General features: G+C 41.0%; 1 protein-coding gene across 2 annotated transcripts in view; it reads right to left on the bottom strand.

Annotated features, from left to right (window-relative positions):
• Window positions 1-12,028, bottom strand: part of ASPP (Ankyrin-repeat, SH3-domain, and Proline-rich-region containing Protein) — a 687,069-nt gene that overhangs the window by 259,207 nt on the left and 415,834 nt on the right. For both annotated transcript variants that reach the window (XM_072302246.1, XM_072302247.1), the window contains one exon: window positions 11,876-11,931. In XM_072302246.1, the coding sequence (XP_072158347.1) occupies window positions 11,876-11,931 (56 nt within the window). The remainder of the gene's footprint in view (window positions 1-11,875; window positions 11,932-12,028) is intronic.

Genomic DNA, 12,028 nt, shown 5'->3' with positions numbered 1-12,028 from the left:
AAGCGCCCGATACTTATTTGCGATCTACTATTCTGTATTCTGTATTGCTTCCCACATTCTTAGCCATAATTTATTAATTGTTTCAAAATATTTTAGGGTGTTCGGCGAACACTGCGAACCTACGGACGCCACGCCACTGGACGGTCGCTTAGGGGAAGCCTAAGTTTTGGCCCTCAAGTTTTATCCCTTTCCTACCTTCCTTTTTCTTTTACTCTCCTTCCTTTCTACTTAAATACGTATAAATTCAATGTAGAAAATGTTTAGCAAAACTGTAATCTTACCATAAAAAAACAGTAGAATCTTTGTAATACACGGCTATCAATATTAATTCTGTTTAAAACATTTTCAATTAATTGCTGGGATTTTTCTCAAGCGAATACAGAATCTTTAAAATCAGTAATTTCACGGTTCCGATAACCGTACTTAATTTTTGCTTGGGGGTGCCCGGCACCCACTGGCACCCCCGTAGAGCCGCCTATGGGTCCAAATGTTCAATTGGTTTTAAGATCCTTCACTCAAAAAAGGCGGAAGTTCGAATATTCATGCATCTGTGCACCGTGCAAAACATTATTTACAACAGAGTTTAGGGCTCATCAATTTTAGGACTTTTGCGATTTAAGGATATATGGGAACAATACTTTTGGTTTCTAGCGAGTTTACATTGCAGAGTCACCTGTATGAGGACGAGGTGGACCGCGCTTAGCAGAGAGGAACCAAGGCACATCAGCTATTGCCAAATTTAAAGAGGCAATTTAATTTTTTAGGAGAGAACGTTTGTGCGGATTCCTTTAAAAATTTTAGGTGCTTCGTACCGTGCAGAAAATTCACTGAAATCCGCACAACCGTTTTCGTGCGAGAAATTGAATTGCGCAGTTAAATTTGGCAACAGCCGATGTGACTAAGTTCCTTCCTTCTTAGCGCGGTCCAAATATTCAACTAATATATTCATTACGCAAAAAAGGCGGAAATTCGAATACCCGTGCACAACGCTAAATACTATTAAGAAGAGAGCTTAGGGCGTATAAATCTAGGACTTTCGCACTTTAAGGATACATGGAAACACTTTCGCTTCCTAGGGAGCTCAATTGCAGTCACCTGGATGAGGGCGAAGTGTAACTCATTTTTCCAGGTATCTTTTTAATGTTTTCGATTCAAAATAGATTCGTGACAAGTGCGCATATGAACTCTTAAGAAAGCTACCGAGCAAATGTGTTGCAAAAACGAAAGAGGTAAACGAGCGAAGCCAAAAAAGTCAGCAATTACAAAAGTTATTTAGGTTCGCACTTTGAGAAAACACAAACTTCCTCAAAGTTCATAGTATAAGTCTTGTTGACAGCGAGTCGTCGAACTATTCATGCATTTGGAGAAAAAAAGAAGAAAACCAAAGATCAGAAACCTTGCTTTAATTGAATTTTAGGACCGGGAAATGTTCAATGAATTTCCTATCGTTGAAAACGAACTGAACATTTTTTTAGAGTAGACACTGCCCCTCAAACGAGAATCAGAATCATGATTTATCCTCGTCACCTTCCGACTTTTTAAAAGTAACAACTTCCAACTTTATAAAGTAACTCGACGCCACATTAGCGAGTCGTTAAGCTCGCTCGCTCAGCCTTTCGCGAAATTTTCATCGAAGAGCGAATAAATTTTACGGCCGAGTTAACCTGCCACGATGAATTTTTCGCTTTAGCAGTAAAAGTTATGGAGCTCCTTGGGGAGGAGCTCCACGCGGACCCTTAATCCCTATTAGTTCAAGTCCTCACAAGTTTTTCCGACTCTGAATCTTCAATCTAAGTTTTAGCGCGCGGGAACTCAAAGGAGAACTTTGAACGCTCCACAGAAAAAAAACTGCAACAAAATATTTTAACTGAACGATTGGAATTGCAGTACACGGTGATGTGACATAAAAACTGCATTTGAGACCTGCACTGGGAGAGAAAATAACACCCTTAAGGACGGGGATTCTAGGGTTCATCTCAATCGATAATTTAGGGTGTTCGGTAAGTTCGATCGGCAACGACATTTTTCGCGTTCACAGGTTGGCCGTATTTTTGGGTCCTAACAGCTAAATATTTCGACATGTCAATACTCTCCCTACATAGGTACAAGCAGTGACCGCACTGTATTTGATGCAATGCGTGAAGTATTTGTGCAGTCTTGTAGGCGCCAATATGTGTTACATGCCGATCGATCGCCGCGCCGAGGGCTTCTCCTTTTCATCTCAAGTCCTCGTCATCATTTCTCTCCAAGTTGCGCCGTTCCAGGCCAAATTGCGTGTTTGGTTTCTCTCTTAACTCGACTAATTAAAGACGAAATTAGAAATTACTATACTCTCAGGAAATGAGAGATTTTGTCACCTTTTTTCGTTCGTAATTTTTTTTTCTGGATCCGATTTTTTTTATACCTACATTTAAAAAAATTGCAAAATTTGCCGCCCCCTAGATTTGCCGCCATGGGCCGCGGCCCACGTGGCCACCCCCTTAATCCGGCACTGCAGAAAACACGATTCTCTGCCCAGCGCAACTGACCCATTGAGCCGTCAATTTTGTGCGAATAAAAATAATCGCGAGAGTAGATTTTATAACCTTGGAATGGAGATCAATTTTTTTGCCAGGGGAGCGACTTCTTTTCCAGCATTTTTCTCTTATGTTCCCCACTCTTGCACCTCATCCATAGAGGTTTGATAAAATTCATCTTGTCCTGGCAGAACTTCAAAGTAAGGGATGATTTTGAGAGGTGTGCGCTGGCCGATCCCCGCTCGCGGAAAGCTTTGCATTCGAAAATCGAATTAACCCGAAAAGTTGATGCACTTTTACCGGCGAGAGCGACTTCTGACTTTCGGGTGTTGCTCCGCTGCGGTTTGGTGCGCCGTTCGGAGCGTCTAATTGAATGAGGAACTTTTCGCGATGAGCTTGTCGGCGACACGACTTCGGACGAAAGTTTCGGGACTCGAACGAGTCTCACGGGAAGAACGCTCATTCTGCCCTGTTCTTTCCCTAATTTATTTTGATCGTTCCGGTTTGAAATTTGACAACTATTCTGCCGTGCTAAGGAAAAACGCCGTATGAACCTTCAGACGTTGCCAAGTTTTCTTCGATAAAAACTGAAATTACCGGGAAAATTGTGAATATTATTTTCTCAAATTTTCAGACAATTTTGTACATAATTAAATCTAAAATATCTGAAAATTTCAAGGAAAAATATGCATGACTTTTGTCAAAAATACAGGTTTTATCAAGGGAAATTCGGCAACTTCCGAATCTTCATACGGCGTTTTTCCTTAGCACGGCAGTATTACAAACCCCTCCCCCCTCCGTCTCCCTCGCCCTTTCTTCCACCAACGATGGAGCTTTGCGTGTGTGGGGAATTAGCGATATGAGTATCGTAAAATTTTGCAAGGAACAGGGTGGTGCTATTGGTTTTCTCCAAAAGGGACTCCAAAACTCCAGAAAGCTCTCATAGTTGAGAGCGGCATTCTGCCTTGTTAAGGAAAAACGCCGTATGAAAATTCCATTATTGCCATATTTCCTCTCATAAATTATTATTTTTGAATAAAATTATGGATATTTTCCCTGGAATATTTCAAATGTTTGGATCAAACCACTAACCAAATTCCCTGAAAAATTGGATGAAAAGTATTGGCAGCTTTCCCAGAAATTCATGATTTGTCGGAGAGAATTTGGCAACGTCTACGGCGTACACAGCCGTGCTAAGGAAGAACGCCGTATGAACATCCGAGAGTTGCCAAATTACCATTAGTAAAACATGTATTTTCGACGATCTCCATGCACATTTCTCCTTGAAATTTTCAGATATTTTAGATAAAATTGCGTAAAAAACCGTCCGAAAATTTCGGGAAGAAATATTCACAATTCGCCCGGAAAATTCGATTATTATCGAAAGAAACTTGGCAACGTCTGAAGGCTCATACGGCGTTCTTCCTTCGCACGGCAGTGCGGGTGTGCGGCGTTCCTCCTCAGCAACTCAGCAAGGCAGCTTAGCTCGACAGCTCTGGAGAAAACGCCACGCTCCATTCAGCCCTTCTAAGGAAGAACGCCGTATGGACCTTCAGGCGTTGCCAAATTCCCTTTGATAAAACACGAATTTCCTAGTAAACTTATGAGTATTTTTCTTCCAATTTTTCAAATAATTTTGTTCGCGATTTCACCTAAAGTTCCCGAAAATCTCAAGGAAAAAGATTCATTCCTATCCTCGAAAATGAACATTTCAGCGAAGAGAATGTGGCAACTCTCGAATGTTCATACGGCGTTCTTCCTTAGCACGGCAGCATTCGCGATTAAAATAGGCGGTTTTCAAGTTTAGCGACACCGCGCCCCCGCACCCAGGAATGGCCGGTATAGTGTCGCATTACCGGGGGGGGGGGGGGGGGCGGAGAGCGACTATGACGCGAGTGGAAGGATCGGCTTTATGATCTTGAATTAAAAAGTGAAGGAGCAGAGCGGCGGGCAATGAGAGTGTACCGAGCAAAGGCCCAACTCTCCCACCGACTGCATTCCATGCCTCCCACATCCCCCGCTGCCGGGTCCGGTGACATTTCGCGAGGGGACCCACGCGGAACCGCGGATTTCCTGCGAGACCCGGCAACGCTCGCATCCCACTCACCCGCCGGAGTGGGGCAGGTCCGAGCCCCGGCTCTTCCTCAGATCTTAGCACGGTTGCCAGGTCATGCATTGAGATGGGATAATATACTGTCGTGCTAAGGAAAAACGCCGTATGAGCCTTCAGACGTTGCCAAGTTTCCTTCGATAAAAACTGAATTTACTGGGAAAATTGTGAATATTTGGTTCCAAAAATTTCAGACAATTTAGTACGAAATTTATTTAAAAATATATGAAAATTTCATGGAAAAATATGCATGAATTTTGTCAAAAATACATGTTTTATCAAGGGAGATTTGGCAACTCTCGAATGTTCATACGGCGTTCTTCCTTAGCACGGCAGAATACCTGGGTTTGAATGGGAGAAAATGCTGATTTTCAGCACGATCTGGCAAGAACGGCCCGGGTCGGGGAGTCGTTCCCCGCTTCCACCGAGCGCAGCGTCCCCCGATATGAATGTCAAAGTCAATATTTTTTCATACTATCGTGGCCAGGAAATTCTTCCTGAAACCTCGAGTTTACATTGTGATTAACAGATATTTGGACCGCGTTAAGCAGAAAGGGACCAAGCCACATCAGCTGATGCCAAATTTATCGAGGAAATTTAATTTTTTCACGAGGGAATGTTTGTGCAGATTTTTTTAAAAATTTCAAGGAATTTGCTTTGCACTATGCAGAAAATTTACTGAAATTTGCACGAAAATCCGCACAACTGTTTTTAGGTCAAAAATTAAATTGCCCGATGAAATTTGGCAACAGCTGATGTGGCTTAGTTCCTCCCTGTTTAACGGGGTTCACTTGGAGGATGGAGCTTGTAACACCCGCACCTTGGCGCTGAAAAATGAGTTCAACCATACCGATAATCCTCCTTGGAGCCGACTTTAAAATTTAATACATTTTGCAATTAATGGCTACTATCTCTGGCTCATAGACATAACCATTTTTCTACATAAGGTGGATAAAGTGGAAGAGAAGGGAGAGGAAAAGGGAGAAGAAAAAGGAGAGAAAAAAAGAGGAAAAAACTTCACAGGCGGGCGATAAGCGATGGAAAGATACTACGAGTTAGTACCGGATGCAAAATTATTTTGAATACAACTATTTTAACTCTAGTGTGCGCGGTGAAGTAGCACACGAAACTGAAGGCGTTTTCGGCCGGTGACAGCAGTTAGTAGTTTCCCCTAGCCCCAACAACGCGCAATGAGTATCGGATCAAATAAACTCACATCTCCCCAGCATTATTTTGAGAACTAAAGCTTGGATCTGCCAAAATACGTCATATTTGCGATAAATTTTATGATTTTTCGTGAGCTGAGTTAGGTAGTTAGTAACTTTCGGACCACTTCGAAAATTTGCCCGTTGTAAAACCTGTCATAAACCTGCATGGAATGTGAGTCGGGGGAAAGTGAGTGGCTCATTACACCTTATTGTATTCTTCTCGCTTCGAAATTTTTGTCGCGATATTTCGCAACTGAATCGGTTAATTAGGTTATTTGAAGACAAGAATTGTATTGAAAAGAATAATGAGCGTAATGAGAACTGCAAAAGCTCCGATTTCCCTTTTCATAACTTTTAGTTTCACCTCCCAGTAACTTCATCGCCATCTTTTGATGTTTCGGGCCGAATGGTGAGCGACCGCAAAAGCCTGCAAGTCTCTTCGAAGGCCTACACTGCCGTGCTAAGGAAAAACGGCGTATAAGCCCTCAGCCATTGCCAAATCTCGTCTGACGAAATACACATTTTCAAGAAAACTTGTGGAGATTTTTCTCCCAATTCTTTAGAAAGTTTAATTTGTAGTTTGATCCACGGTATCTGAAGATTTCAAGGAATAATATTCATAAATTTCCTTAAAGATAAATACTTTTCAAGGAGAGATTGGGCAACATCCGGATGTTTATACGGTGTTCTTCCTTAGGACGGCATTGTAGCAACCATCACGAGGGTATTGAAGTCAAGAGAAAGAGCGAAACTTTTAAGAGGATTTCGAGGAGGATGTAAGGCCGAAGTGGACATCGGAGCGAGTCTTCTCAAATTTCACGACCGCAAAACTAGGGGGTTAGTGCTAGTGACCATAGCGGTGCGACGAGCCCCTTCACTCTGAAACCGTTGTTGCAACACATCGTGCAAAAAGTTCGTTTAGCTCGGTTTTCGCTTGAAGTGAAGCATTTTCCGAACGTTACGATTTCTGTAAAGAGGAGAGAGGACAGAGGAAAAGGCCATTCGACGCGCACCACATTCGATTCCATCTCGGGGAATACGGAATACATCGGCTCGGGTGAAATACAGTAGTAAAAGAGATACATTTCAATGCACTACACACGAACATTTTAGAGATAGGAGATTTACTTTGCACGAGGAACTCCGCACCGAAAATTCATTTCTCGTTTTAGACGAAGGAGCTTATCTACATTCTAAATTTGCTAAAGTGACTCTAACAATTGACGTTCTAACAAAAAAAATAACCGTAATAATGTAAATAACGTAAAATAACATTCACCCATAATTTTGGTGATTTTCACCTTTTCTCATGTGAGAAACTGGTATAAGTTTTCAGTGAAAATTCCAATTTCCTCGTGGAAATTAAAATAGCAAGAGGAAATTTTGCAAAATTAAAATATGCTTACGTTCTTTCTCCTCGGAAACTACGTTCCGTCAGCGAGATCAACGAAAGCCACGGCTCATAAGTTTTTGGACTTACGTCCCTCTAACAGAAATCGATTCAATTGGGAATAATTTCTGGCTCATTTTAGAAACAACACATCATGTGCCATCAGTTTTCCTATGCAGATAGGCATTTTTACATATGAGCCAGAAATTGCAGCTTCTTAATGGAAAATGCAGTCCAATTAGAGCAATCTCTATCTTCCTGTTTGTGAAGAACATATAAAAAAATATTCAGTGGCGAACTTCCTCCTCTGAAACCTTAGACCCATTTCATTTGAAAGTCTCAAAATGCTTACGGATTACAAACCTCAACACTGCCGTGCTAAGGACAAACGCTGTATGAGCCTTCAGACGTTGCCATATCTTCCTAAATAAATAACAAATTTACCGGGAAAATTGTTAAAAATTTTCTTTAAGTCTTTCAGACAATTTTACCCGCAATTTAATCTAAAACATCTGAAAATATCAAGGAAAAATAAGCATAACTTTCCAAAAAAATGCATGTTTTATCCGGTGAAATTTGGCAACGTTCGAATGTTCATGCGGCGTTCTTCCTTAGCACGGCGGAACAGCCACTGGAAATGGGTGAAGTGGAAGAAAAAAAGTACTTAGCGTTAATTGCAACGCGAAACCGTGAGACGAATGCATCCCTCAGTTGCAGCGAGGAGCGGTGAGTCCGCGGACTGGATTTACGTCTCACTTCGTAGCGAGTAATTTGGCACAAGACCCTGAGTGTAGGTGAAGTCATAAACTTATGACAATTTCTACAAGCGCGGTTAATTAGGGGTAGTCCCGCACGAGTCAAATCGACGCGGATTTTCTTTTAGTTGGGTGGTTGCCGTGCTAAGGAAAAACGCCGTAAGAGTGTCCGGATGTTGCCAAATTTCTTTCTGTGAAGAATTTATTGCTGAGGAGATTCACAAGCTGATTACGGTAGACACACGGGTAGTATCGATAGTAAGTTGGAAATTTTTAGGCAACGTGCGTCAAAAATCAACGTAAAGCTGAAAATCTCATTGCAGAGGGGAAAAGCTCATATGAGCACAATTTTCCCTCAAAGAGATGCGCTGTTACTTAGACCTGGGACGCGTCTGCAGTGGCCTTCCTGAATGGTCGTGAGTAGTACGTTGCACCAAACAGCGTATCTCTAAGAGGGAAAATTGTTCTCATTTGAGTTCTTTCCCTCTGTCTAGAGATTTTCAGCTTTGACCATTCGCGCGAGAAAAGTTGGTAACATTGAAATGCAGTTACGATCTTTCGTAAGAGAAACCACGAAATTGATCATGTCCATACGCTGCCGCGCTAAGGAAAAACGCCGTAGGAACATTGGAGAGTTGCCAAATTTCCTCTCAGAAAATAGTTATTTTTTAAGAAAGTTATGAATATTTTTCCTTGAAATTTTCAGGAACCTTATTTGAAATTGCGAAGAGAATTATCTGAAAAACTGGAGGAAAAATATTCACAAATTTTCCGGAAAATTCGTGACTTACCAAAGGATATTTGGATTACATTTTGCAAAAAGGAACCACTATCTACGGCTCTTCCATAAAAGCATCTTCCTGCATAGGGAAACCAGTGGAATTTACGTTGTTTTTAAAATGAGCCAGAGATAATGGTTCCTTATTGCAAAATGTAGTCCATTTGGCAACGCCTGAAGGTTCATACGGCGTTTTTCCTCATCACGACAGTACAGGATTTTCCCTCGGCATGGCAAATCGCCTCCGAGACTCGCGCACTATCTGGCAACATGGCCACTCATCTCTGGAATTAGTCTATTCGAGGATTCTCGCTCCCAGTTTGACAGGTCAAGAGGCTTCAGCGTCTTTAACGGGTCAAATACTCACAGAAGCTGGCGCGAGCCGCGATGAGGAAACAGGACAATCCGTCTCTTATTGTCTCTTTCAGTTCTCCCGAGTATTCTGCTATGCTATGGAAAAACGCCCTATGAATATTCCAGAGTTGCCAAAATCTCTGCTGTAAAATGTTAATTTAAAAGGAGATTTACGTATATTTTTCTTTGAAATTTTCAAATACTTCAGACTGAATTACGAGTAAAATTCTGTGAAAAATTGAAAGAAAAATATTCACATCTTTTCTACCATACTCGTATTTTATTAAAGGAAATTTGGCAACGCGTGAAGGCTCATAAGGCGTTTTTCCTTAGCAAGCCAGTGTTGTTCGAGCCCTTAAACGACGACCGCCGCTTGCTCTTCTCTCGGGGAGTGAAATATTTTCTTCATTTCCTTTGAAGCTAAAGTCAATGAATTTGCATTGAAATATATCTCTTTTGCGACTATATTTCTCCGGCACCGATGCGATGGGTCCCGTATTTCGTCGCTCCTAAGACGTAAGGGCGTATCTCGATTTTCACATGAGCTCCGAACAACATTGATTCATATTTGTAACCGGGCTCACTTGCACAATGCACATCCAGATACGTGCTTACGTCCGAGGAGCGACGTGCGACGATTTCTCGAGATGGAATCGAGAGCGGCGCACCCTGATGAACGGCCGACTTTTCCTCGGCGCTCTGATTCTTTTCCAGGATTTGTGACATCCGAAAAACGCCGTATGTGCATTCAAATGTTGCCAAACTGCCTCTCGGAAAATGTTTATTTTTGAAGAACAATACCACTGGAAAAGAAAACACATTGCATCTAGAGTTCAGACTTTTGAAAACATTGACAAGGAAAAATACTCTTGATTCAATCAGATTTTTGCTTATAAATCAAAAGGAAATCCGCTCAAATTAAGAGGCTTGGTTCTTGATTTAAGCAAAAATCCGATTGAATCAAGAGTATTTTTTCTTGTCGATGTTTTTAAGAGTTTGGACTCTAGATCCAATGTGTTTTTTTTTCCAGTGTATAAATATTTTTCCTTGAAATTTACAGACACTCTACATCAAATCACGAACAAAATTCCCGAAAAAATTGGAGGAGAAATTTTTACAAATTTGCCTGAAAATTCGTGATTTGCCGAAGGAGATTTGACAACGTCTGAAGGCTCATACGGCGTTCTTCCTTAGCGCGGGTGAAAAATTCTTGAATTTAAAATTATTATTTAAAAAGTTTGCATCGTATTTTCAGAGGCGGATCCAGCAATTAGGCAACACCGGATTTCCTTCATTTAAATCAATGTTAAATAATCGATTCTTATCGGAGCACCTGGTCCCTACAAGATTCAATACATTTTCATAGGTTTAAATCGGGGGAAAACAATGTTGCCAATTTGCTGGATCCGCTAATGCATAATTTTTCGTCTGCGACTTGATAACGCATGCAGTGATGAGGAATGCAAATCAGTTGGCGAAAATTAATTTTGCCTAAAAAACAACCTCCAAATCCTTCCGACGAGAAGGGCTAGGCGAGAATAAAACTTGGGATCCCAAAGTTTCCACCCGCGACCTCCGCCTACCCTTCATCTTCGTTCCGACTTGAGAGGATACTTTTAATTTGAATAAAATACAGGTCGACTCAGGTTAGAGTGACTATTAACATATGCGAGCACTTAAGATTGTATAAAACTAACTTCGCTCGCAACTTTCGGATGGAAGCTTACCCGGATTTAATAAAATTAAACCAAGAACTTGAAAGTTTAAATTAAAACGGATTTTTCCCCGGGAGCTGCAGGTAAAGACAGAAATTACGACTTTTTTATACAGGAACGAATTACGGGTGAGCTTTTGATTTCGCCGAGATTCCACAGAGCAGTTTTACCTTCTTCTTCACTTTAACAAGAAGAATTTTATATGTCTTCTAACTCGTAACTTCGAGTGGTCTTAATCGAATTGAAACTTTATCGTAGGACATAGTTGTCAGGTTTTTAATTAATTGCACTTCAACCACGAGCAAACAAGTTTTGTTTAAAAAAAATAGATCAGGCAACTCAAAGTATGTTGAAAATTTAACAGAGTGAAGAATATTCCATGGGTCATACTATTATGAATACATCTCTCCACGCAGAACTGAAAACAAGATCGACTTTGTTGACGATGTGAAGGGGGCAAATTTGTAATTTTAAGATCATGAGACGGATTTTACGAGATGAAAATTAATCGGAAAAAGTGGTATCGAAACGTCACGGCTGCAAAGTTCAATACTGGTCTTAGACGAAAATTACGAAATTCAATTGGTTCAACATTCGCAAATTGTGATTTTCTGAATGGCAAATGAAATTTCTTAATTAATACGAGCTCAAATAGAACGTAAAGTAAAAAACAAGTAAGGGGTGGGCGGGATGGTTTCTTCTACACGCTTGCCCAGCTAGCACATTTGCGAGTGGGTAAAGTGAAATCAATGACCTCAGTTGGGTTTGGTTGGGTTAAGCAACTAAACTAACTCCTAGACAAAGCGGGGAGTATCGCTGGATTTGAAGGCGCTTCAGGCCGAGATCGTGTTTTTGTGGTTCTCTACCAATCGATCACATCGACTTCGCGAATTTTGCGGTTTGATGAGTTAATACTCATGCCGCTTGCAAATTTTTCTGACTGCAAGCAATTCATACACCTATAGAGAAATCCATACTGTATTTTAGAGTACCTGTTAATGATTATACTACTTTGAATAAACTTGCAGAAAAACGAGGTGAGAACTTACCGAATCACTGAAGAGTCCCGGCTCCTTCATTCCATTGCTCGTTTTTGGGCTGCCACCTGCAAAAAACAAAAATAATAACAATTAATACGCTGACAAATTATTGAAAATAATAACTCTGAGTATTATATTTTTATTATATATTTTTATAGCGTG

The sequence above is a fragment of the Bemisia tabaci genome, chromosome 7 (assembly GCF_918797505.1).
Source record: "Bemisia tabaci chromosome 7, PGI_BMITA_v3".
Lineage (NCBI taxonomy): Eukaryota > Metazoa > Arthropoda > Insecta > Hemiptera > Aleyrodidae > Bemisia > Bemisia tabaci.
Note: the sequence above shows the minus strand (reverse complement) of the source record. Positions and strands in the feature narration are given on the sequence as shown.